Source organism: Salmo salar, chromosome ssa01 (assembly GCF_905237065.1).
Source record: "Salmo salar chromosome ssa01, Ssal_v3.1, whole genome shotgun sequence".
NCBI classification, from domain to species: domain Eukaryota; kingdom Metazoa; phylum Chordata; class Actinopteri; order Salmoniformes; family Salmonidae; genus Salmo; species Salmo salar.
In genome coordinates, this window is record NC_059442.1 from 159,146,629 (window position 1) to 159,174,562 (window position 27,934).

The following is a 27,934-nucleotide window of genomic DNA, read 5'->3' on the forward strand; positions in this document are numbered from 1 at the left end:
TGGCTGTACTATTGGGACTGTTTGGTTAATTGATAGTTATCCCATCCCTATTCGGAAATTTGTTTGGATATGTGTTCTTTGAGGCCATTGCAAGGAATGCATAAATGTACACAATGTACAAATAGAATGAACTCACTGACAATTCGTAATATCACGTTCACCAAATCAGCATGATACTGTGAAAAGCTGTGAAGTTCATTAACCATATTCATGATGATTATTTTCCCATTGCTCATGTACCTCTGCTTTCATTTCACAAAGCAGAGGTTTCATGTCCTGTGAACACATGCAACTTTTTTCAGCTTTTATATAACATTCTTCTCCTGAGCTTTCAAAAGAACTGCCTGCATACAAGTACCAGCACAGCGAGCAGAAACATCTGGAAAAGACCTATTCACACTGTAAACCAGAGGTTCTCAAACCTCTCCTCAGGGACCCCCAGTCGTTCCATGTATTTGATCTATTCCAGAGTTAGCACACCTGAGTCAACTTACCAACTAATCATCAACCCTGAATGTGAATCGGGTGAGCTGGTTCAAGGCTACAACAAAGTTATGAAACGTCTGGGGGTCACAGAGGAGAGGTTTGAGAACCACAGCTGTAAACAGTTTGGTCGGGCAACAATTCACTGGAGTGACAGAGACACCTACTGGACATAGTAGGTCACAACTCCATCTCAGCTCGTTCCAATGTATCGTCCAACTCACACCAAAACCTGAAGCACCTACTTCCTCATGTTAATCCAAGCAATAGAAGATATGTAGATAGTTCATTTATGTAAATTATGCTAAGGAGCTATTTAAATTGTGATGGTCACATAGCCTACAAACTAAAAACTACATTTGTGAAACCCTACAAATGCATTAGAATTTCATACAGCCATCCTTTTCAAGTCTTCTCCTACAATGCACTCATGAGTACAGTTCTGGCTAAGTGAATTGGAGAACTCCCCATTTTCCCCCAGTGGTCCGAGCTGGGCTGTCTGCCAACGGGGGCTTAGGGCCACAGGCTTGGCTGTCTAACCTGTTAGCATAGCAACGCTCTCGCAAAGGGGGCAGCAGAGGACACAGAGTGTGTGATCTGTTTTATAGTGGCTACTCTAAAGGTTATGGTCACACTATACTGTACATAGGCTGCCATTCCTGAAGTCAGATGTCCCAGTACTAGGCAACATGCGTGCACACACACTCACAAATACAAACACATATATCTGTTTTCAAGAACACCCATTATCATAACCAAAAGTTTACTAAGGGTCACAGACAGCAGTGTCAATCTCCAGTTCCTGTGTCAAATTACAAACACATTATAAGTTGGGGGTCCTACAGTGCTTCCTGTAACACACACGTACGCGCGCACACACACACGCATGCATCCACGCACACACACAGCAATACTTTGGTTGCACAGAGAGAGACTGATGTGGCTGGGGTGAATGGGTGTGCTTGGCCACACAATAAGACTGATCTCCAATCAGACAAATCGTATGAAAGAGAAGGAATGCAGGAAAAGCCACGGTCTGTAAGATTTCCACTAATTTTAACTAATGAAATAGCCTAAACCCCTTGATTTAGAAAAATATGACTTCTAAATAGCTTTATAATCAGATTAGTACAGCTGTCTTATTGAGTCATGTTTAAAAACGAAGACCTACTCCTGCATTCGTGTTTTTGTTGTCATAGGAGGCTTGCAGAGCGTAGCTTTAAAGAATAAAGGAACAGCGAGAAACAGAGATTGGAAGTGTAGCTAATCAAGGACATGAAGTTTCTGAAAATGTACAAAGTATCTATCGATCCCTCCCGGATACATTCCAACGCAGCATCTGTCACTCTACCCTCTTATCTGTTATTTATTGACCTGGCTCTGGCTCAAGCCCAGCGAGACTTCACAATCTCACACCTACAACTCTCTCCAGCCCATTCGTTCCCATTCAGACTGCCAGAGAATGAGATCTAAACTGAAACTGCTTCCCAGTTCCCACACTAAGTTAGCCTAACATTAGCACCACAAGTTAAAGGTAAGGGTCTAGCTATGGAGACGTGTACTTTACCATACTGAGGCCTCAAGATGTGGGAATATCCAGCCTGGTCTCAGAGCATTACATATTATTCTGATGCAAAACGTACGATATGGTATGAATTCTAACGTTAACTAGGCTAAGGGTTAGGGGTCAGGGTTAAGCTTAGTGTTAAGTTTAGGAGTTAGATTAAAGGGTTAGGGGAAGGGTTAGCTAACTTGTTAAGTAGTTTCAAAGTAGCTAAAAAGCACTAAGTAGTTGAAAAGTTGCTAAAATGCTAAAGTTGCCCGTGATGACATTCAAACTTGCAACCTTATGATCGCTAGAAGTTTGCGTTATACGCCCACCCATCCAACCACCCTACTTAATTAACCATCTGTCTTAGTAACCATACCAAACGTAACATACAGGATTTACATTTACTATGTTACATCTAGTCTATGAGACCAGGCTGGTTATAAAATATTGCAGTGCTGCACCGCTAATGTCTTGTGGCCATTAAATATAAGTCCTCCAGGTAATAGTGAAAGGAAGATCTGGGTAAAATGCATTTGAGGAGCTCCAAGGTAACCGTACCTCCAAGGTAATCATACCAATGTATAATGCAATAAGATGAACAAATAAATCATAGAGGGATACACTGTAACTAGGTGAAACAGAGAGAGAGAGAGAGAGAGAGAGAGAGACAGACACTCGGGAGAGTTCAAACAGTAAGCAGTAACAAACAAAACAGATATGCTGACAAAAATCACAGGAACAAAATATTTTATGAAAAGATGGATTGTACTTTATATTATGGACCAAAACCTTGTATTTACTTGATAATACAGTAATTACATAGGTTGGTAGTGCAACTACATTGTAGGTATATCTTCTACATAGTTTCATATCACCAAACTGGTGGAACTGGTGTGGTAGTGCCGCTCCAGGCCTGGAGTTGGAGAACTGCAGTAGAGGCAAGGCCCAAGGGACCAGCACAACCACCCACTCCTTCTGCGACCCCCAGAGTCGGACCAACAAACAAACCAACGACGGCCCCCCACGGCCCCCCAGGGCTCACCCCTTCGGACCTTCCCCAAACACGTGCAACAAACGGAGCCTCCAAGGCCGGAATCTCAATGGATTTCGAATGCCTTAGAAGGAGAAATGGAACAGTATTACTTTGTGGCCAACGGGTCATATGATGTGGATGGAGTGTGAGAGGATGATGAGGTTGGTTCCAATGCGCTTAAGTGACTTCCTCTCCTCGTCTCCTACACGTGTTGCCTTTGGATTGATTCCTTCTTGTACATGTTTTGTGGCATTCCATCATATCAGGGGCTCCCGAGTAGTGCACCGGTCTAAGGCACTGCATCTCAGTGCTAGAGGTGTCACTACAGACCCTGCTTCGATTCCAGGCAGTATCACAACCGGACGTGATTGGGAGTCCCATAGAGCGGGACACAATTGGCCCAGTGTTGTCCGGGTTTGGCCGGGGTAGGCCGTCATTGTAAATAAGAATTTGTTCTTAACTGACTTGCCTAGTTAAATAAATGTTAAATACCAGGGAGTCATTTCAATAGCAGAGGGTCTTGGCTTGGTGGTCCTTTATAGTGGCTCTTTGGTGGCAGGTAGCCTAGCGGTTAGAGCATTGGGCCAATAACCAAAAGGTTGCTTGTTCAAATACCTGAGCCGACAAGGTGAAAAGTCTGTCGATGTGTCCTTGAGAAAGGCCCTTAACCCTAATTTGTTCCAGGGGCGCCATAATACTATGGCTGTAAAACTGCACATATGTGACAAAACATGTATGTATGTGACAAAACATATTTTATTTGTATTTTTTAGTGTAGAGGAAAAGTGGTGGAGGATAACTTCCTTAATACCCTCATAACCTCCCTCATTGGCTTTGTTAACATGCTGTGACTGCCATTTACAGGATGAATTCTGCTAAAGCACAGAAAAAAACGCCACATCAACATTTTAGAGCATCTCAGGATTAAATGTTTTTCAGGATTCAGTATGGGGAACACACAAACACTCTCTCTCACACACACTTTCTCTCTCTCACACACACACACACACACACACACACACACACCACACACACACACACACACACACACACACACAGTACTCTAGGCTATTTTATGACAAGCTTTTCTGACCCAACATGTTGAGGAAGGCGGGTGGGCAGTGCTGTGCACTACACCATCCCATGTCCCCCGGCACTGCCCTCGTTCTGCATGCCATGACAGATGTACAAAAGACATGGCCTTGTGCCAGGCCCTAATCTCTTTTGTAAAGACCATACAATGATGATCCCCTGCCTGGGGAAGTTATTTGAATAGTGTATTGTTATGCTAATTCATTCCAAACCATTCTAGCAACTGCGTCCTAGCAGGTTGTTTATCTTAGTTTTTATTCTGAATGCTGTTTTTGCATTTACCGTGAGAAAGTAAATAAATAGGGCTTATATAGCTATCAGGCTTTGTCTCTTTAAATGTCTGTCCTGGTAGCCTAGAACTTCAACTAGAGCAACAGATGAAGAAAAAAAACGAATTACTTCACCTTTGCCAACAATAACTTAAAGCAAACTATAAGTATTTTGTTACCTGTGTATCCAGCATCATCATCATCATCTTCTTCTTGGATTCATATCCCCTTCCTTTTCTTTTTCCTGGCAAATCTCGACGCGTCGTGAGGCACTCCTACAACAAAACTCTCCACATTTCGAGCGAAACAGCCAAAAACCCACTGACAGCGCACTTGAAACGTGTCGAATTCCCCGTGACTGTAGTAGCCTAGTGCTCGTGGCTTGCACAGTGCAATATCCTCGGAGTACAACAGCGGTGTCCAGGTGTGTCATCAATTCCACCTCTGTTGATGGCACTCACTAAAAATCAGACTGTAAGCATTAAAAAAGCTTCTCGCACTTGAAAGTCAGGCTAATGGCCGAGTAAGAAAAATATCCTCAGTAATGGAAAAGACACTTGTTTCAAATCAAGTGGGCCACATATGGTTTCTATTCAGGGCGGTCCGATTTTTTATCCAAATTTGTGGCGGAGCTTGGACAAATAACATTGAGAAAATAGAAAAATAGATCACAGTGGGACAATATTAGAATAAAAAACAATATTAGAATAAAAAACAAACGGCCATCACTTCATGCATGGATAGGCCATATATTCATATGACAGTTATATGCTGTATCTATATTTACATTTTAGTAATGTATCCGACGCTATTATTTAGAGCCACTTACAGGACCAATTAAGGTTACGTGCCTTGCTCAAGGGCACATCGACAGATGTTTCACCAAGTCGCCTCGGGGATTCGAACCAGCGACTTTTCTGTTACTGGTACCTGCCCCCCTATCTGTGTGCAACGGGATGTTTGCTTGGTTCGAAAAATGAGTCTCGATTATACCTTGGTTGCTCCCTTTAAATTCTCATTTAGATATTAATTTAATTTGACACTTGGAGACCAAGTGGAATGGATACGATCCCGATAGACACAATAATTCAATGTTTGCCTTGAAAGAAATATGTAAGTGTCAGTTACATTATGAAATATGAATTAAAAAAATCTGCGATATCCATGTACAATTCAATTGATGTTCTCTCGCAGCCACTCCACCTCATAACATGATGCTGAAGGCACAGATGGATGACAGGGCGATTCTGATTTCTGGGTCATCTTTTCCTATTGCATTTTTCCCGACAAGATGCCATCACATTTTAGGATTTTGTATTGGATATGATCCAACCATTAGCCTAAAGTCATTATAATCATACAATTAATAAGCCCAACATGTATTTTCAGAGCTGGGTGCTCCCCATGTCGATATATGTATATCCAGAGGCTCCCGTTTCTATAATTATCCCAGTGTCTCCTTCATCAAAATATTCTCCTGACACAAAATGGATGGTCTCTCCAATGTCTTGCTTTTTCATATTCTTCTCTGAGCAGGCTCCTTCGGGATGTGTGGAATCCGTGTCATATCCCTCCTTCATACGCCTCTGAGGTGTTGGCTGTTCCGTTGAGAAAAAAATACTAAAACCATAAATAGCATGGTGAGAAGCGAGTCCTGTCTTAGCCAAGCAGACGCATTTAAATACAGAACGAGAAAGGTGGACATGTACAAATAAACAACAAAAATCACTGGCATCCACAACGCACGATGTTAGCAAATGAAATTGGAACGCTTCGGTACCCACGAGCTGTTATTGACGAGGCTGGGATACCTGTGTCTTGGGCTTTACACCAATTTCGCAGCATACCCTGCGCCGGAGCGGATTGCCATTTCTGAGCCCCGAAGCAGGCATAAAACCATTCATTCTCAAAATTGTCCCAGTGTTGTTCCTTGGCGTAGTCCCGGTCGGGTAGAATAATCAGTCGCTCTCCCCGCCAGCCGGTTGTCGATGAGATGAAAAACAGAGGGAATACGGACAAACCTCACGACCACTCGCGCTGAATTCTGCGTGCGCAGCAAGCCAGGGCCGATTTGACCTCAATCTGAAATAGCTACATTACAGACATGAATATAATCTATATTGGGTGCCTGCTGTAGTCTACTGTAGCTGTCACCAAAAGCTCAAAGCCGGCATTAAAAACAAATGTGATCACATAGCCTAGTGTGAGGCCTTCGTGACATCATATGATATGCTATACTGGTGTGCAAATGCATCGTAGATAAAATGTAGGCTATTTAGTCAAATACAATACTGAGCCACACACTGGCCCTATGTTTGTTAAATAACTCACATTTATTTTACGGAAATTATAAATAGTTATATTCCTCTCTTTAAATCCCTGGGTGTTTAGCTCGTGTGAGAGACAGGTAGAATATACAGAATATTCCCGTGATGCCTGGTCTGGCAGATGCGACAAGACTTCTCGTAACCAGCTACGATTTCGGCTTTCCCAAGTCAAACATAAGACTGATATTTTGTAAGATTGACAAATTCAACATGGACCTTCTATAAAACGTTAACAAAAACCTATCATCGCTTACAGAGGAAAAATAATCATGGGCACCAAGTGGTCCTATGGTGCAAGTAAGGGAGGGGTTTCCATGGAAACAAGCTGCTGAAAGCTCCGTACCAAGCCAAGTATAATAACCAGTGATACTGAACCACTATGGGACAGGATTTCTACATTCTGGAACTCATTGTATATTTTTACCAATCATTCAACCATAGTCCCATCATCAAGGTTCAGGTATTTATACAAAAAAGCCTAAGTATTTGAATAATCATTACAAATGTTGCCATGATTGAATTAAATTAAAGTAATACTTTTTCAAGACAGGTCAAAAGCAGAACATAAATAGTGAAAACGTCCGATACAATTGACAGAATCTCACAATTATTTGATTTAAACCATCTTTGAAATATTTATTGTGCAGTTACAAACACTGTAAAAAACAGTATAGAACTCCAATATTAAGATAGTGTATATACCCATACAAAAATGTAGTCATGCAAAAAAAACAAAAAAAAAACAAGAGAGTCATACAGACAGACACGCATACACACGCAGCATACACTTACGCATACAAACAAACACACACGGTTCATAAAGAGTTCAACTGTTTCAGGATGAGAGTACAGAGCAGAGTACACATGAAAAATAACATCAGATACGGACGCTTCATATCCCAGCTCGAAAAAGCTACTTCAGTTTACAACATCCCTTAGACCAATGCTGCCCATGGTTAATATCTTTTTAACATGGTAGCAATACAAATGTTACATAGTAGCAATAAGATAATCATTAGAAAGAGAGAGTAAAGATTGATGTTAATAACCAGAGACTGGTGTTTTCCGCCACACAAATATATAATAAGTTAGGAGAAAAGTTATTTATCTGCTAGACATTCATTCTGACCCGTTTTCTCACCATCCCACCCGTGTGTGACTGTCCTCGTCTATCAGTGTATCAGTGTTTGTTACTTGTCATGTTTTTTGTGGACCCAGGATGAATAGCTGCTACCTCTGTAAAAGCTAATGGGGATCCAAAAAAAACCCACATAAACCTTCCCCACCCAAAAATAACACAAAATGTAAACAAAAAAGACAAATCATTCTTTCTTGCATTTGTTGTTCAGGCACATGAGATGAGTGAAAAAAAGCAACAAAAAAAAGTACTGCTACACCTTTACAGATTTGTAGAGCACTCCCTACTAGGGTTGAGGTCAATTTATGACCTGAATTGAGTGAATTAAATTGGAATTCGTGGTTTTGTCCTTTCAGCTGTGTGAACACGAGGTCGGAGCTAGGGCAAGGCGCTAGCATGTTTTGCATGTCAGCAATCAAGTTTTCAAAATATATAACTTTTAAAATACAGCCAGTGTGATGCATTTTTTTTTATCATACCGGCTGTATTTCTGTATATTGAAAGTTATACATCTTGAAAACTTGATTCCTGACATGCAAAACATTTTTGGGACTATATCAAAAATGGACTAATGAAACAAATACCAAAAGATAGGTTTTGGGGTGGAATTTTCCTTTAAGGAGAGGGAGGAGACATCACATGGAAAGGAAGTGATTTAGAAGCGTTGGAACTCAGCCAATCCCTCAAGTTCACCAGGGAAGATGCTGTTGGGATTAAGTCTCCCTTGGCTAAGAGCCCTTAAAGCACAGACGATCGATCTAAACATGACGCCTCTCTTTTACCTCCTATTTCACAAGCTATTAAACAGAAGGGGTGAGAGGAAACAGTTTGTATCAGAAACATTGATGTGCCAGGCAAGTGGACACATGCTACAACCCCATGCTGCTACTCACCCCGGTCACCAACTACCCACAATGCACTCTGATAAATATGTTTGTTGGATGAGAGGAGCGACCATTTTGTCCCCAGTCAGTCAACCAATCAGAATCATCATGACTATAAACAAAAATAGTGTTTCTACAGTTTTCCACCGGAAACAGTTTGACTGGTAGCATGTCTCTCATGTAAAGGATTTTAGAGAGTTACCATGAGAGAAGCTGACCTTTCTCTGACCTGTCAGTTGTCTACAAATTCACTATGATGCCCATTACCAAGAACCAGATGGACCAAGTTCACATGCCTATATTTTATTTTGCGAAAGAAAAACTTTGAAAAAAGGTGGGACTACTATTGTTCTGCTTTACTTAACCCACTTGTCTGCTAAACAACGACACCATCTTTGTGGTGGGTGTAGACAATATAAACCTCATAAATCTTTTAATACTTTTCAAAATATTGTTTTTCTTCCTGGCCTAGCCTACAGACTTCAGAGCTCTGTAGCAAAGAGCCTGTGTCCCATTCTCTCCCCTCTTACACTGCTTCACGCCCCCACATGTTTCTTCTACAAGCGCGCTCCTCTCCCTTTTCATCAGATGCAGAGCCATTGGTGACCTCACCTTACAAAACCAATATGGATGGAGGAAACACCCCCATGTGTTACTAATAACCCCACACTGCTGGGGCTCTGTGGGCTACATTAAACCACAGCACTGAGGGGGTGGAGAACGTGAGAGTGGAAAGAGCGAGTTGGAAAGAAGGGAGGGAGAGAGTTGGACAGAAGGGAGGAAGGGAAAGAGATGGACAGGAAGAGGGAGAGAGCAGAATGGGAGAAATGAGGGAAAGCAACACGGGGAAAGGGTGTAAAGTAAAAACTGTACTTGTTGCGCACTTGGCATTTATAAAAAAGGGCCTGAAAATACACAATAAGAACCCTTAGAGAATATGGCTACACATAGCATTGTCAAATTCCTGATGTAATCACTATACACATTTATATAATCGCCACTGGCAACAATGCAATGTTGTCCTTCCACATAGTCAAAGACGTTATGGATTTTTAAGACAATGGAGGATGGGGTCAAATCAGAGCACAACACGCTGGACAATTTACATTGTTGCCCTGTGTAGCAGTGGCATGACAAACATTCATCTGACACCAAGGACATTGTGGTGCGAGTAACAAACAAACAGACAACGACAAAAGACTGTTCAGCCATGTTAAATTCAACGGAGGAAAAACGTTACAGAAAAAGCCATCGACATGCAGGGTTACAAAATATATTCTTATATTTCATGATGACTATGCATTCTCCCTATCTAGCCCTGTTATTCTCAAGTCTACAATTATAGTAGCTTTTTGCCACATAGGATTTGCTGTCTACCGTCAAACGGTTGGCAGAGATGAGAGACCAGAGGCAGTGAGCTGCTTTCTAAAACAGTCTCAAAATAGCTGTAAAACAGATCATTTGTGGTCCAAAAATGGAATGTCTGCTGGATGAGAAACAGAGCGATATGATAAGAGGGAGAATGGCAGTGCATGGTGGTTGGCAGGCTGACTGTGGCACGGGGCCTACTGTCTTGCTGCTAGCCCTATCCTGGACAAGCCCTCAAAATCACAGGGCAAGTAGGGGAGGAAGAGGTGGGAGAAAGGCAAGAGGCATGTAAAAAATGAAAAAAGGAAAGGAAAAAAAATTGTGAAAGAGCAAGACAAGAATGAGAAAATGCTAGAGAACCATTCATCATTGACAACAAACGTTTGTGAATCACAGGAAGACAAGACTTTCCTTCGTTGTCATTACTGAACCTTCAAGGGGGGATTTGTCACTGTTTATATACATTCATTAAAGGTTCAATGCAGCTGTTTTTTTTTCTTTTACATTAGTATCAAATAATTTCTACGTAACAATTAAGTACCTTACTGTGATTGTTTTAAATTATAATGGTCAAAAATACAAAAAATAGCTTCTTAGCAAAGAGCAATTTCTCAAGCAAGAATTTGGCTAAGACTGTCAGGGAGTGTTCTGACTAGGGAGGGGGAACTGAAAACTAGCTGTTATTGGCAGAGAGGTTTGGAAATCTTTCTTATTGGTCTATTAACCAATTCACCACATGGTGATGTCAACATGGAAGGCCAAAACTCCCTCCCACCAAAACAAGCTGACATTTCAAGAAGTATTTTCAAAACAGCTCTTACACTAAAAGGGCATTATCAAAATGTTCACAATGTCAGTATGAATCCAACCTCAGTGTGGAAATATATATAAAACACAGGCAAATCAAGTTTTTGACTGCACTGGGCCTTTAAGATCAAGACATGATTATAGACACACTGATCGACCAAGCCAAGTTGTTTGAACTAGGAGTGTTCCCATTTCATTCAGAGTGTCAAAATACTCAGCACAGTATCTTTTACTACCTCACTTTAGTACAATAAAGCCACATTGAACCGTCGCTAGTCACAGACTGTCAATTTGTACCAATTCCTGTCTAGGCAATTTTTCAGTAGGAAGATACCATCTTGTTACTGAAATAGTGTTAGAATGTAGACTGAAGCCTCCAGAGTGGCGCAGTGGTCTATGACACTGCATCGCAGTGCAATAGTAGCTGTGCCACTAGAGATTCTGGGTTTGAGTCCAGGCTCTGTCGCAGCCGGCCGCGACCTGGAAGCCCCATGGGGTGGTGCACAATTGGCCCAGTGTCGTCCGGGTTAGGGGAGGGTTTGGCCGGCAGGGATGTCCTTGTACCATTGCGCACTAGCAAATCCTTTGGCGGGCCGGGCGCAGTGCACGGTCGCCAGGTGTACAGTGTTTCCTCCGACACATTGGTGCGGCTGGCTTCTGGGTTAAGTGGGCATTGTGTCAAGAAGCAGTTGGTTGGTTTGTGTTTCGGAGGATGCTCAGCTCTCGACCTTCGCCTCTCCCGAGACTGTACTGGAGTTGCAGCTATGAGACAATTGGAGACCACGAAGAAAAATATGTAAAGAAAAGAATATAGACTGATACCATCTTGACACTGAAATAGTGTTAGAATGTAGACTGATACCATCTTGCCACTGAAATAGTGTTAGAATGTAGACTGATACCATCTTGCCACTGAAAGGGATGGTGATACGTGGAATTTCTAGGGAATGCTACTGAAACGCAAACAGTAAAAAGGTAACTGTTGTATCATTCTAACAATATTGATGAAAACAAAGCAAGTCATTATCTGTGTACTTTAAAGTATCACATTATTATGCAGGTCCTACTGTTTGAAAAGGTAAATACATGTCAAGGGTGTCTTAGCTTTGTGGTAAGTCTTAGCGTTTAAAAAAAAAATATATAATCTATAACATTCAATCATGGTGATTTTAAGTAATTAAATCTGTTATTTTTCAACTCTTATCTGTCAACTCCATTATGTGAATACAGAAATGTTATCATAGCTATTCAATGTCATTCATATATCCATGATAAATATTCAGCTACTATTATCAATCATTTGTTCTCTGTAATAATCTTGCAGTATGCAGAGCAAAATGTCTTATGCTTCATTTACAAGATGTCATTGACGTTCAATGTATTCTGGTTTATTCTGGCCGCTCAATGCGACCAGAGATAAGTCAAAATATATTATTAAAAAATGAATGCCCAATTTAATTGGATTGATTTGTTTGCTTAGTAATGCCCTCACATCAAAAGCAACCTTATCATCGTCATCAATGTATCAATTTCAGTTAGGTTAGTGGGTCGGACGGCAAGTAGCCTAGTGGTTAAGAGCGTTAGGACAGTAACCGAAAGGTCGCTGGTTCGAACTCCGAAGCCGACTAGGTGAATAATCTGCCGATGTGCCCTTGAGCAAGGCACTAAACCCAAATTGCACCTGTAGGTCGCTCTGGATAAGAGCTTCTGCTACATGACACACCAAAAAAATGATAAAACAAGTTTCACACCCCATTGATTTGACAGCGAACATACATTACTATTGGCGATTCCATAGACACAAAATCAGATTACAACCAGCTATAAAAACTGTCCAGACATGTAGCTCATGTGCGTAGAGTAAATATCTGAGCATGGTCATGAAAACAGAGAGAGAGGATGCTTGCGTTGAGGCCCAATGTCATAACAATCTATACTTTAAAGCAAACCCTACACGCTCTGTGGCAACATTTTTGCCTCTGGACATTTTGTTGTTGTGGTTAGTCTTTACAAGGAAGTATTATATTTCATCTTAATGATAAAAAAACCATGTTCACTTAGACAGTAAAAAAAATAAAAATAAAAGTTATTCCCATCCCACTAAAAAGAAACCCTGGGAGTGTTATATTAGCCCTGGCAGACTTTATAATGATGCTTCTGTTGTAATTGTTACTGTGGTTTCTCTGCTTCATATATGCAGATTTGTACACTATTTTTCAAGTGTTCAGTGCAAAAATAAATAGCTTGAGGCCACACACCCTCCCAGTGGAAAAACTGTCAGGCCGTGAGAGTGAGACGACAAGCCTAAGTACTGAGTTTGGTTTCTCCGACCAACCTTGCACCAACCCGGCGCCAGGTGTCTTCCTCTCCCTCCTTTGTTGTGCCCAGGGTTATCAGTTTTAATGGTGCATCCTGGGAGGGAGAAGGGAGGTAGGGGTGGCTATGACCCATCCTGAAGCTCCTTGGCCTTGGCCAGGATGGTGTGGACATCTGAGATGGGGTAGTCCTGAAGAAGACCAGAGACAATCAGCTAAAACGTGAAGTAAAACCACCTTAGTCGCCTAAAACATTTCCTACATTGGCCCCACTGTATTTGAATAGATCCTTTCAGATGGTCTTACCTGCAGCAGTCTCATGTTGATCGTGAAGTCTCCCGCCAGCAACTGATCTCGAATCAGTCTGAAACCACACAGGACAGGCATGCTAATCAGAACAGAAATAACAAACAATGCATATCATATGGTAAGATGCAGACACGCATCTTACTAGTATCCAATTCCACCCAAATCTTATCCAATTCCATCCAAATTCAAGTCAATTCCGGAATTTCATTGCATTCTTGTCCATGTACAATTCAACAGACTTGGTGAATTGGGGCTGGGATCAATCTGGGGTTAGGGGCGTTCCAGCCCAGGGGGCTGTGGTTCGTGGCTAGGGAGGACAGACGGGAACTCACACGAGCATGGCGCAGCAGACCAGGATGAGGAAGTTGAAGCGGTCCTGGTCTGAAAAGAGCGTGTCCCAGATGCGGATGACGTCGGGCAGGAGGAACTCCTGAGACAGCAGCAGGGTCAGCCAGCGGAAGGTGAAGTACTGAGGCTTGATGTTCTGCTCCTGCTGTTAAAGAGAAGGGAGTTAGGGGGTTGAAAGATTGAACTAGCCTCAATAATAACTACAAACATCATAACATTATCCCACTAAAAGAATTCATCAAACGAAGTGTTGGTTTTGGTTAGGAGGTGCATGGGGAAAATTAATGGGTAAACAGATCAAATGTGTAACCCCCCCTATACCACTCCTCCCCATATCCCTATGAACTTGTATCCTTTCAGATCCGTGAAGACGAGTCAACAAGGGCCCAGGGAAAGGGCATAGGGATGGCTTTGGGACTGGGCCCAGCAGTCCTTTGCTCACCAGTTTAATGTAGAGCTCCATGTCCTTCTCCTTGAGCATGGAGTAGACGCTCTCCATCTTGTAGGTGATGCCGCACTGTGAGTCGTCCAGACTCTTGATGAACATGTCCCGGTTCTCCGACATCAGGTTGGTGAAACAAAAGAAGGTGTCCGCCTCGGCGTGCTCTGATTGGTTGGACGGTCAATTAGTAAACGAGTCAATCAATCAGTCAATCGTGTCCTAACTAGTGTCAATTGTGTCTGTCTGTCTATATATGACAGACAATAAAATACTTCTAAATGGAGGTCAAGCAATAAATATCTGAGAATTAGAAGTGATCAGGAAGAAGGGGTGGTCCCTCATTTGTCCTCTAGGTGGCAGTGCTGAATCAGTTAGCTTGATCCATTCCATCACAGAACACCCATTCCATCACAGAACACCCATTCCATCACAGAACATTAGCACTCTGATGCAGAGACTAGTGCAATGGGACTATCAGAGAAAATTAGCAGCAAATAGAGCTGATATTTGCCATTAATACAACAGAATAGTACTTTATTAGTCCATCTACACTACAGAGGTGTCTTCTGCTCTGCTCCCAAGACACCTCCACCCACCTCTCCACTTGTCGTTGGGGTCGGTAGCGAAGGTGTAGTAGAGGGGTCCCACCACCTCGTTCATGCCCTGCACGTAGGCGATGCCCGGGTTGAGCTTAGCGTAGATGAACAGGATGCGCTCCACCACCTCCCAGTGGGCCTCGCAGCCATTGGGCAGCACCTCGTACTCGTTGGAAGGGTACAGGTTTAGGGCCTTGCCCGGGGAGCTCACCTGAAGAGGGGGGAGGTAAAGAGGGGAAAGGGTGTGTAGAGAGGAGAGGGGAGAATGGGTAGGAGAGAGAGGGGTGGTTAGGCCCAGTCCAGAAACAACCTACCCCCCGAGGCAGGCGCTTGTGTAGATCTGAAAGGATTAGATGGGTATGAGCAATATGAACAACATTTCTACCATATTGCTTATCCACAAGCAACAGTTATCAAAGCAGCATGACAGCTCTCGCCATGGAAGAAACGCATTGGCGAGGGGAATCCATAAAGATTGGAATTCAAATTCCATTCTAATTGTTATAGAATGGAAATGAACACAAGCCAAATACACCCATAAGTTAAATAGGGCTATCAAGCCAACATCAGTGGGGTATACTACAAAGTAGAATCAATGAGTTAGCCAGCTAACTTCAATAAACAACCAGAAATAACTATTGATTTTCTAGTTCATTAAGAAAGCTAAACTTAGATGTAATTAACTCGAACAACACAAAACACACCATGCCAATTTCAAACTCAACTTTCTAAAAAATAAAAAGTTATTTCAGAATATTTATGCAAGTTAGCTGGCCAACTCATTGATCCTGCTTTGTAGTATCCCCCTTGCCAAACTTGCCGAGACCTTGCATACTCACCACAGCTTGTGCATCGTGACCGCATTGCTTAAAGCAGAACAGTAGGGTGGGGGAATGAACATAACACAGGGTAGTAGGGTCAGCACTACTGCCAACTGAATAGTTCTTTCCCTAGCGTTACCTAAACAAGGTCGCCCTGCCACCTATGGGAGTGGAAGCATTGACAAATCAAATCTTCTTGGATGCATATACAGTTTAGCAGGTGTTATGTCAGTTGCAGTGTAACGCATACGTTCCTAGTTCCTATCAATCAATGCAAACAAGCACAATAATCCTTTTTTTTTTAATGATCAAACATTTTGAATAGCAGTAGATATACTGTATAAATAGTATGTAAACATTATTAAAGTGACCAGTGTTCAATGACTATGTACATAGGGCAGCAGTCCCTAAGATGCAGGGTAGAGTACCCGGTGGTAGCCGGCTAGTGACAGGGACTAACGGGAAGAGTATGCTACCGGCAGAGGGAAAGGTACTGGACGGAGGCAGTCTAGTGGTGACTGTTTAACAGTCCGATGGCTTTGAGATAAAAGCTGTTTATCAGTCTTTCGGTCCCAGCTTTGATGCACCAGTCCTGTCTCCACCTTCTAGATGGCAGCAGGGTGAACAGGCTGTGGTTCAGGTGGCTGAGGTCCTAGATGATCTTCTAGATGGCAGCAGGGTGAACAGGCTGTGGCTCGGGTGGCTGAGGTCCTAGATGATCTTCTAGATGACAGCAGGGTGAACAGGCTGTGGCTCAGGTGGCTGAGGTCCTAGATGATCTTCTAGATGGCAGCAGGGTGAACAGGCTGTGGCTCAGGTGGCTGAGGTCCTAGATGATCTTCTAGATGGCAGCAGGGTGAACAGGCTGTGGCTCGGGTGGCTGAGGTCCGAGATGATCTTCTAGATGGCAGTAGGGTGAACAGGCTGTGGCTCAGGTGGCTGAGGTCCTAGATGATCTTCTAGATGGCAGCAGGGTGAACAGGCTGTGGCTCAGGTGGCTGAGGTCCTAGATGATCTTCTAGATGGCAGCAGGGTGAACAGGCTGTGGCTCGGGTAGCTGAGGTCCTAGATGATCTTCTAGATGGAAGCAGGGTGAACAGGCTGTGGCTCAGGTGGCTGAGGTCCTAGATGATCTTCTAGATGGCAGCAGGGTGAACAGGCTGTGGCTCAGGTGGCTGAGGTCCTAGATGATCTTCTAGATGGCAGCAGGGTGAACAGGCTGTGGCTCAGGTGGCTGAGGTCCTAGATGATCTTCTAGATGGCAGCAGGGTGAACAGGCTGTGGCTCAGGTGGCTGAGGTCCTAGATGATCTTCTTGGCCTTCCTGTGACACCGGAGGGCAGGCAGTGTGCACCAGGTTACGCGTTGGGCTGACTGCACCAGCCTCAGGAGAGCCCTGCGGTTGCGGACGGTGCAATTGCTCTACCAGGCGGTGATACAGCCTGACAGGATGCTCTCAATTGTGCATCTGTAGAAATTCCTGAGGGTCTTAGGAGCCAAGCCAAATTTCTTCACTGTAGGTGTGATCTGACCATTTCAGATCATCAGTGAAGTGCACACCGAGGAACTTGAAGCATCGTCGATGTGGATGGGGGCGTGTCGATGGGGGAGTGTCGATGTAGAGGGGGGCGTGTCGATGTGGAGGGGGGCGTGTCGATGTGGAGGGGGGCGTGTCGATGTGGATGGGTGCGTGCTCTCTCTGTTATCTCTTGTAGTCCAGGATCAGCTCCTTCGTTTTGTTGACGTTGAGGGAGGTTATTTTCCTGGCAACACTCTGCCCGGGCAATCCCCTCTTCCCTGTAGGCTGTCTCGTCGTTGTTGGTAATCAGGTCGTCGTCAGCAAACTTGATGATTCAGTTGGAGGCGTGCGTGGTCACGCAGTCGTGGGTGAACAGGGAGTACAGGAGGGGATCAGTGTGTTGAGGATCAGCGTAGCAGAGGTGTTGTTGCATACCTTCACCACCTGGGGTCGGCCCGTGAGGAAGTCTAGGACACCGTTGCACAGGGTGGGTTTCAGACACAGGGCCCTGAGTTTAGTGATGAGCTCGGAGGGCACTATGGTGTTGAAGGCTGAGCTGTAGTTGATGAACAGCATTCTTACACAGGTATTCCTCGTCACATTTGGCATTTTAGTCATTTAGCTGATGCTCTTTTCCAGAGCGACTTAGCGGAGCTATTAGGGTAAAGTGCCTTGCTCAAGGGCACGTCGACAGATTTTTCAACTAGTCGGCTCGGTGATTCGAACCAGTAACCTTTCGGTTAGTGGCCCAACGCTCAACTGCTAGGCTACCTGCCAAATGAAACAGACACACACACTTTCTCTCTCTGATGGTCAGACTCACGTTGGTGACCCCGCTGCGGTTGCGGTCCACGGTCTGGGCCTTGAGGGTGGTCTGTTCCACACGGCACCTGAGGGTCTCATAGTCATTCTGGGGGTCCAGGATCAGCTGGCAGGGGTAGTCTGTGGGCCACTGGAAGAAGGCCATGTCTGGGTACAGGCGCCTGCCATTACAGAAATACATTAGTTAGTTAGCACTTAATAGTTACAATCCTCTTTGTCCTTTGTGGAATAGAAGACTTCCTTCCATGAGAGAGAGCCACTGCTGCTGACCTTCTGCCTATTTAGAGATGGTCTTCCATGACAGGCTACTGGAATACATTAATAGACTATTCATTAATGCTCGCCCCTGCTCCGGAGGACGAGTTACTTATAATACAAGGAGATATTCACTTCAGTCAGCTAAAGAAGTGCCTACCTTGTTGCCAAGCTACCTACCTGACATCTTTATCAATCTGCAGCAGCACCTCGTTGTCTCTGAAGTAGTTGTTCCACTTGCTCTCTGGGTTGGGGTTGAGAGGCTGAGAGATTGAAAGAAAGTCAGAAAAACAGAATTAAAATTAATGTATGGGAAAATTAGGTGAAAGTTCCTGTGGATTAGCCGAGACAACCCAGCAGTGTGTATCAGAGTAGGAAATTGGTCTATTTTGGGGGGGGTAAAGAAGGAGGGAGAGGAGGAACTCACGTGGTCCTCCATGGTCACGTCCTCTCTGGAGAGGCCCAGGTTGGCCTTAGCGATGCCGGGCTGGATAATCATCTCCTTCAGGAACTGGGAATAACCGTCCCTGTGGGCACAGAATTAAATACAACATTTTAAGAACAGTATTCTATTGTATCTCAACGTCTGTGGATTAACGCAAGAGTCCGTGACTATCGGAGGTCAGCTAATCCTAATGGTCTCATTTCAGGAGTTCAATTTGACCGACAATTGGACTTAGTGAAATTTACTAGACTCAGCAAAATGACATCATCATGGACATGCTGCCATATTTCTTATACCAACAGAATTCTGAATTGACTAGGGGCTAGGGGTTGTTTCGGGACGGGCCATTCAAAGCATTCCAGGCAGGCTCAATCAAACAGTCAAAGGATTTCAATAATTCAGTGAAGAGGGAGCCAATAGAAGGAGCAGAATCGCCACCACCGTATCCCCTGTCCAGAGCCGACCCGATATAGCTGTGCTGAGCCGGGTGTGTTGTGTTCTAGTGTGATATTTTAACAGGCCAGGTTCCATTATGAATCAGCTGATGTCTAGGAACGTTTAGGAAAATCAACAACAACAGAAAAGATTCCCAAAGTAAACTCCAGCGAGACAGGGGGATATACTTGACCAAGAATTGGTTAGTTACCAAGGTATAATTCTGTCATTGATTAAAAGGCTGAGATGGAAGGATATACAAAGTGGCTCAGTCTTGATCAGTTCATGTTCTAATGATCTATATAAAAAGGCCTCAAAGGGCTGAGTCAAAAGTCACTACATCTAGAGATGGTTTCATTTTCCCTTTAACCATTCAGACTAGGGCTGGGCGATATATCGAATTAATTAGACTTTCCAAATGCCTGAATCAAGTTTTGTATTTTTCATTTTAGGAGCGTTTATGACCGCTTGTTCTCATTTGGTCTTTTTGTTCTCTTGTCGTTCGCTCCTTCTGTGCTGTGCACCTACTCATTTACACCAGACATCTGTATGTAATGACGGGATGCTCATGTCTCCGCCCTAACAATGGGAGTCGCTGTTCCAAAGGCGGGAAGGCAGGCGACAGATTTTTGCGAGAGTGAAACCTCTCATTTTGCCTCTTTCATCCATCCCCTCCCCCTACCACTCACAACAACCCAGGTGAGAGATCACCTCTCTGACAAACCATTACAACTTGCTATTTGCATTTTAGGTTTGGTTCAACAGAAATCGGTCATATGGACGCCGAAACATATGGAGACATTATTTTACTATAATAGAGGAGAATTTAACCTTTCGAACCATACCTGCTTATGTTTCAACTACTCAAATTTAGAGCAGAAACTACTAAAATGTATGTACCAATGAACATTCATTCTGGAAAATGTATGCTCAGTTTGTTGCACGTGCGCATTACGGTACCATGTATTTCTAGCAGCATTTTAGTCAAATAAAGATTGTTATACTAGCTGTTTAGTCTGTGTTTTATACATGTGCAATAAGCATAAAACAATTATAAGGAATTGGCAACTTGTTCTCATTCTGAGAATTAAGGAAGACCAATTGATTTCAACATCTGAACCAAGTGGACAGGCTAGCATCCTTTTAAACACTTTGAGATGGACAGAAGGTTGTGTTCATAACTATTCAACTGTTTTGCCTTGTTAGCTGGAATTCAGAGCTTGTTTAATTATACCTAGATCCAAGTTGGATAAATTTGAAATATAAATATTAGCTGGCTAATCACTATCACGTGGGCTTGTGCTTGAGAGATTGGGCTCCCGAGTGGCGCAGCGGTCTAAGGCACTGCATCTCACTGCAAGAGGTGTCACTGCACTCCCTGGTTCAAATTCAGGCTGCATCACATCCGGCCGTGATTGGGAGTCCCATAGGGTGACGCACAATTGGCTCAGCGTTGTCCGGGTTTGGCCGGGGTAGGCCGTCATTGTAAATAAGAATTTGTTCTTAACTGACTTGCCTAGTTAAATAAAGGTTAAATAAATAAATAAAATGTGTTTATGAAACCTGTGTTTATTCTCTAATCTTATGCATGGTTCTGGTTACATTCTGGTAACAAAAAGGGCATTTTTATAGACAGACCTGAAAGCCAGATCAGTGACAATTGCAAAAAACAAAAAAGCAGGTACAACTATTTTGATGAAATAATGTAATGATTAGTGGGTCTTATGGTTGTGGAAGGAATATATTCAGCCTAGGTATAATTTACCAAGCTCTGAATTCATTACATTAGTGCTGACTGTTTTCAATGCAGTGTATTTGACCTTTAATTGTACAACAAAGCTTATTAGGAGAAAAAAAGTAAATTGAGATATACAGTGCATTCAGAAAATATTCAGACCCCTTGACTTTTTCCACATTTTGTTACGTTACAGCCTTATTCTAAATTGCTTTTTTCCCTCATCAATTTGTATTTTTTATTTTTTTTAACCGTTATTTTACCAGGTAAGTTGACTGAGAACACATTCTTATTTACAGCAACGACCTGGGGAATAGTTTCAGGGAAGAGGAGGGGGATGAATGAGCTAATTGTAAGCTGGGGATGATTAGGTGGCCGTGATGGTATGAGGGCCAGATTGGGAATTTAACCAGGAAAAATCTACACACAATAGCATGATGACAAAGCAAAGACAGGTTTAGAATTGTTGCAAATTTATAACAAATAAAAAAACTGAAATATTACATTTACATAAGTATTCAGACCAATCTCAGCCCTTTCCTGTACTGCCTGTTCACCCATGACTGCGTGGCCATGCACGCCTCCAACTCAATCATCAAGTTTGCAGATGACACAACAGTGGTAGGCTTGACTACCAACAATGATGAGATGGCCTACAGGGAGGAGGTGAGGGCCCTCGGAGTGTGGTGTCAGGAAAATAACCTCACACTCAACGTCAACAAAACAAAGGAGATGATCGTCGACTTAGGGAAACAGCAGAGGGAGAACCCCCCTATCCACATCGACAGGACAGTAGTGGAGAATGTGGAAAGTTAAGTTCCTAGGCGTACACATCAAGGACAAAATGAAATGGTCCACCCACACAAAGTGTGGTGAAGAAGGCGCAACAGCGCCTCTTCAACCTCAGGAGGCTGAAGAAATGTGTCTTGTCACCGAAAACCCTGACAAACTTTTACAGATGCACAATCGAGAGCATCCTGTCGGGCTGTATCACCGCCTGGTACGGCAACTGCACCGCCCACAACTGCAGGGCTCTCCAGAGGGTAGTGAGGTCTGCACAACGCATCACTGGGGGCAAACTACCTGCCCTCCAGGACACCTACACCACCCGATGTCACGGGAAGGCCAAAAAGATCAAGGACAACAACCACCCAAGCCACTGCCTGTTCACCTCGCTATCATCCAAAAGGCGAGGTCAGTACAGGTGCATCAAAGCTGGAACCGAGAGACTGAAAAACAGCTTCTATCTCAAGGCTATCAGACTGTTAAACAGCCATCACTAACATTGAGTGGCTGCTGCCAACATACGGACTCAAATCTCTAGTCAATTTAATAATTAAAAATTGGATGTAAAAAATGTATAACTTGTCACTTTAAACAATGCCACTTTATAAAGTGTTTACATAGCCTACACTACTCATCTCATTTGTATATACTCTATACCATCTACTGCATCTTGCCTATGTCGCACGGCCATCTCTCATCCATATATTTATATGTACATATTCTTATTAATTCCTTTACACTTGTGTGTATAAGGTAGTTGTTATGAAATTGTTAGACTACTTGTTAGATATTACTGCACATTCGGAACTAGAAGCACAAGCATTTCGTTACACTCGCATTAACATCCGCTAACCATGTGTATGTGACCAATAAAATAGGATTTGATTTGTATGACGCCAAAAGCTTGGCACACCTGTATTTGGGGAGTTTGTCCCCTTCTTCTCTGCAGATCCTCTCAAGCTCTGTCAGGTTGGATGGGGAGTGTCGCTGCACAAGTATTTTCAGGTCTCTCCAGAGATGTTCGATCGGGTTCAAGTCCGGGCTCTGGCTGGGCCACTCAAGGACATTCAGAGACTTGTCCCGAAGCCACTCCTACATTGTCTTGGCAGTGTACTTAGGGTTGTTGTCGTCATGTTGGAAGGTGAACCTTTGACCCCAGTCTGAGGTCCGGAGTGCTCTGGAGCAGGTTTTCATCAAGGATCTCTCTGTACTTTGCTCCATTCATCTTTCCCTCGATCCCGACTAGTCTCCCAGTCCCTGCCGCTGAAAAACATCCCCACAGCATGATGCTGCCACCCCCATGCTTCACCGTAGGGATGGTGCCAAGTTTCCTCCAGATGTGACACTTTGCATTCAGGCCAAAGAGTTCAATCTTGGTTTGCCTTTTACTGAGGAGTGGCTTCTGTCTGGCCACTCTACCATAAAGGCCTAACTGGTAGAGTACTGCAGAGATTGTTGTCTTTCTGGAAGGTTCTCCCATCTTCACAGAGGAACTCTGATGCTCTGTCAGAGTGACCATCGGGTTCTTGGTCACCTCCCTGACCAAGGCCTTTCTCCCCCGATTGCTCAGTTCGCTTTAATGCTGTGTTCTTCGGGACTTTCTTGGAACCCTTACCCACATCTGTGCCTGGATACAATCCTGTCTCAGAGATCTCCAGACAATTCCTTCGACCTCATGGCTTGGTTTTTGCTCTGACACGTACTGTCAACTGTGGGAACTTATATAGACAGGTGTGTGCCTTTCCAAATCATGTCCAATCAATTGAATTTACCACAGGGGGACTCCAATCAAGTTGTAAAAACATCTCAAGGATGATCAATGGAAACAAGATGCACCTGAGCTCAATTGCGAGTCTCATAAACAAAGAGGCTGAACACTTATGTAAATAAGGTATTTCTGTTAAAAATTTTATAGATTGGAAAAAAACGATCAAAAAAAAAAAAAAAAGTTTTCGCTTTGTCATTATGGGGTATTTTGTGTAGATTGGTGAGGATTTGTATTTATTTTATCCATTTTAGAATAAGGCTGTAACGTAACAAAATGTGGAAAAAGGGAAGGGGTCTGAACACTGTCCGAATGCACTGTATATCGTGAATCTTCCATAAGTTTGAAAAAAAAATATAGAAATATGAGTTTTGGGCCATATCGCACAGCCCTATTTCAAACCGGTCTTGCAAGTGCACAAATTTCTTATTCTTATTCCTCCTGTTGATAAATAATTGATGTCCACCAGTACTGGAGATGTTTTTACCTCTGCTTTTTGAGAAAGGAGTCCCACATTGTCTGGTCCAGAGGCAGGTAGTTAAGAAGGACCTGGAAACATGAAAGCAAGTCATCCAAAATAAGAATCCCAATCACTCACAGATAGTATTAGTTTCAGCCTGTTTTTCTAATCTTAAAACTACATACTGTAGATCTCTATTAAAAGGGATGGAGCAACTCACTTTCCAGCAAAGTGCACGGATGCCTCCTTCAAATGGGATACCTGAGAGAGATATAGGAGGGTGGAGGAGAGAAGGAGGAATGACAGAAAAAAAAGATGAATAAAGGACAAGATAAAGTGAAATAAGGAGACATAACATAAACTAAGTAAAAACACATGAAAAAATTACATTCTAGAGATGAAAGAAAGTTTTTTCTCACCGCTGAAGCAAAGTTCCCGAAGTGCATTCAAGTCTAGCTTCTCTTCACTCAAGGCCACCTTGAATTCCTGGATCCTTTAATTGTACAAGAAAGGGAAAAATAACATCAATATAGGCTGTGGTGTAAGAAGCATACTGTGTGCGGCATTCATGTAAATCTTAAAATATACAGACATGGCTTAATGCCTCCCATGAAGAATAAGGAGGGACACATTCCCATAATGCCTCATTCAGATTATGCACATGTAGCAGACCGACAAACAGGAGAGGGTGTTGTAGGTGGGTAGACTCATATGATTATTTATCTATGAGAAGGAAAGATGCAATCTACACAGGGCAGCACAGTTTCATGTGTTACCTTATACATTCCCTGGGGAGTCATTCGTGTGGCTAGAAAAGGAGGGGGTTCTGACCAATTGCCCCTCCCCACTAACTTGGTACCAATAGCCATAGACCCCCAGTACAACATAATTGATTTGTCCACTTCCACCTCAGACAGCTGCTAAGGTAACAGTCTTTGAAATGCAGATTTACCAACACAACCTGCTCCAACTGTTCTTATGGTACAAAAAAGCATATTAAATGGAGGGACCTTGGCAGAATGCCCCTTTAACAGTTTGTAACACTTGAATTACTCATTAAATATACAGTACCGCCACTAGCTTATACATGCAAACATCCTCCTGACAGCTGGACTGCATGGGGACAGTGACACCTATGTGAACTCATGATCAATGCAGGCTGTCTGTCCTCCTGTCATGATCAGCTGATAATTGAGCCATATCACAGGACCCATTGGTGTGGTGGTTAGGCTACATTACCACTAACAGGAAAATAAGCATTGATTCTCCCTGAGGAAATCAAAAATAGATTGGGGTTGATTGATTGTTGTGATTTAGCCCAAAAGTATTAAAGGCTTAGGCTATACAGCAGTGCTTAGGCTACACAGCGGGGCTTTGGCTAAAGCTGAACGCTCAGTGTTCGCTTATAGAAAGAGGTGCATGTAGAACAGACAGGGTTAGCTTTACAACATCAGAGAGTTGTGTCCATCCTACATAGCCTAGCTATATCTGTGACGTTCTGATTTGCCCATCCTACATAGCCTAGCTATATCTGTGACGTTCTGATTTGTCCATCCTACATAGCCTAGCTATATCTGTGACGTTCTGATTTGTCCATCCTACATAGCCTAGCTATATCTGTGACGTTCTGATTTGTCCATCCTACATAGCCTAGCTATATCTGTGACGTTCTGATTTGTCCATCCTACATAGCCTAGCTATATCTGTGACGTTCTGATTTGTCCATCCTACATAGCCTAGCTATATCTGTGACGTTCTGATTTGTCCATCCTACATAGCCTAGCTATATCTGTGACGTTCTGATTTGTCCATCCTACATAGCCTAGCTATATCTGTGACGTTCTGATTTGTCCATCCTACATAGCCTAGCTATATCTGTGACGTTCTGATTTGTCCATCCTACATAGCCTAGCTATATCTGTGACATTCTGATTTTGTTCTAACTTACTGAAGAGAACCAAAGCAAAAGCTCTGATTTCAATCTAGTATGCCTTTCTCCTGTAATAGCTATTTATCTTTTTACTGGACGGCTACATCCTGTTTGTCATGGCTCCCTCTAAAACTGCAGACAATCAGCAAAGTTGCTCGGCGCTATTCAAAGGGAAATACAGTTCATTTGTTTATTAACAAGCAACAGCCCTCACGAGACACCAGTCCTGACCTCAGATCACTAACTTCAATACCAGGAAAAAGTGATTTGCTGTCACAATTAAACCCTAAAGTGGGTTGCCCTTCATAACATTGGATCTATTATCATAACATTGGATCCATTATTTTCCTGGAACAAGAAAGTCCAAAAGCAAAAGTGAATAGTAGCCTAAAAGCAAGGGAAGCTTTATAATTAGTAGCCTAAGTTTGACAACATTTCGGCCATCACAGAAAATAGGTTACCATAGTAGGCATATGAACAGTTTTATTTAGCCACAAATAGCAGGCCCCTAAATAGATTCAAATCAAGTAAATTAGTGTGTCCTGCTTGAACTGACCCTGTCTTACAAGGATTGAAAGGGATGTCCTGTCAGCATTTGCATTGTATAGGTCAAATGTAACGCAACATACCAACATTGTACCTTGATTAGGCTAGTCTGTATTTATCTTTGTCTTGTGGATTATCAATAGCTGACATTAAGTTGAATGCAACACACAGGTTTGACTGTCATTAAGTCATATACGACAGACAGGTTTGACTGTCTCTAGTCTAAAGTGGTCTCAGGTTGTCGTGATAACTTGATCAGTGGAGAATGTGGGTATGTTAGTAACCTAAGTTGCATAATTGCATTTGAGGAATTAGGTAGTACAAGTTCTGCATTCTCTTAGCCCAGTCCTTCCTCAACAGTTTAACGTTAGCCACTACCTGGTTCATTGAAAACCTCGAAATAAATGGCCCTTTAGGGATCCTTAAGTTTAAATGTATAGAGTTTTAATTCTAACTATTAATAGACAGAAATAGACAAACATGATAGTTGTGTCTACGCTTGAGCAAAAATGTTTCTTATCCACATACAGTAGATAGTTAGCTAGATACGAAACAATTATTTCATTCAAGCAGGGTATCGGGGTGATATTGTCTGCAGTGTAGTACAGTACAGAGAAGCGAGCACTTTCATCGATATTGATAACATATGTCTTCCCATTTCGTCGAAACAACGGGCTAACGTTATCTATCTAGCTAGCTAACGTTAGCTAACTAGTTGGCTAAAGTGAGCCTACAGAGCTTTTGGAGTCTACCACATAATACACGAACAATTAGCTACAGAGAACGCACCACAAGAGATTGCCAAAAAACACAAACGTACATGACATTTCCTCGAATTTGTTATTATGGCCCACTGTCCACTCATAAATCAAATCTACACCTCACCTGCTTCGGTACGAGCTCGACATGTTGGAAGAATCCAAAAGCTAGACCTGTGTGCCACAAGAAAAATAGTCCGATGGGGAAACATACAATATTTAGTAAAAACTACTCTAATGAGTATGCGCTGTTACATGGCTTATTCATTTGCCCCAATTACATATGTAAAAAAAAATACTCGAAGTTTATTTTCTTGAAGTTAAACTTATCATAGTTGGACTGAAATGCTATTTCTGATTGTACTCACACTGTAAACTTCACGAGCATATCACCTTTCCAGTGTTGGATGATCTCTGCTATATTTTTGTAGTTATGCCCCGTCACCAAATGTATGCATAATCATTTTCATGTAATTTTACTACTTTGCATTATTTTATGTAAATAATAATTAGAATTGCTTTTTGCACTAGCTATGTGCAGTGCGTGCACTTATTTTGTGTTCAATGCCAGATCTGGTTACAAGTTCATTATAACTCTCCAGTTAGATAGATACCCTCCCTATCCCAAATGTTGAGAGGATTTAACTAACAATGACCATGCAACAACATATAGCTAGCTACTTTCATAAAATGCA

The 27,934-nt window shown here is 42.8% G+C and overlaps 2 protein-coding genes across 4 annotated transcripts in view; both read right to left on the reverse strand.

Moving 5' to 3' along the window:
* Positions 1 to 7,055, reverse strand: part of LOC106570436 (ral guanine nucleotide dissociation stimulator) — a 76,305-nt gene extending 69,250 nt beyond the window's left edge. Inside the window, exon 1 of the mRNA XM_014142779.2 lies at positions 4,609 to 7,055. Coding sequence (XP_013998254.1) covers positions 4,609 to 4,635 — 27 coding nt within the window. The 5' untranslated portion in view covers positions 4,636 to 7,055. The remainder of the gene's footprint in view (positions 1 to 4,608) is intronic.
* Positions 7,056 to 7,366: 311 nt separating this feature from the next.
* LOC106570453 (TBC1 domain family member 13) lies at positions 7,367 to 27,459 on the reverse strand. 3 transcript variants are annotated; one of them, XR_001320672.2, is made up of 13 exons: positions 27,367 to 27,459; positions 24,425 to 24,498; positions 24,226 to 24,266; positions 24,033 to 24,094; positions 18,807 to 18,906; positions 18,560 to 18,642; positions 18,126 to 18,285; positions 14,964 to 15,174; positions 14,368 to 14,531; positions 13,910 to 14,070; positions 13,575 to 13,632; positions 13,289 to 13,459; positions 7,367 to 11,715 (listed from the first exon to the last, which is right to left on the reverse strand). XR_001320672.2 is itself a non-coding variant. In XM_014142815.2 (12 exons), exons 1-12 carry the CDS (start codon positions 27,387 to 27,389, stop codon positions 13,394 to 13,396), a joined length of 1,200 nt encoding a protein of 399 aa, XP_013998290.1. In that variant the 5' UTR covers positions 27,390 to 27,459; the 3' UTR covers positions 7,367 to 13,393. The 3 variants fall into 3 exon arrangements, 2 of the variants coding, with proteins under 2 accessions (XP_013998290.1, XP_013998281.1); XM_014142815.2 differs by having other exon boundaries at positions 7,367 to 13,459; positions 13,910 to 14,067; XM_014142806.2 differs by having other exon boundaries at positions 7,367 to 13,459.
* Between the last annotated feature and the right edge of the window lie 475 nt (positions 27,460 to 27,934).

Bases quoted from the DNA above. Each gene is read 5' to 3' on its own strand.
- LOC106570453 (XM_014142806.2), bottom strand. From the start codon at position 27,389: ATGTCGAGCTCGTACCGAAGCAG. The intron at 15,175-18,125 runs GTGAGTCTGACC...CCCCCTCTTCAG, and splicing joins ACCGCAGCGGGGTCACCAAC to GTGAGCTCCCCGGGCAAGGC. The intron at 13,633-13,909 runs GTGAGTTCCCGT...GTGTGGTTTCAG, and splicing joins GTCTGCTGCGCCATGCTCGT to ACTGATTCGAGATCAGTTGC.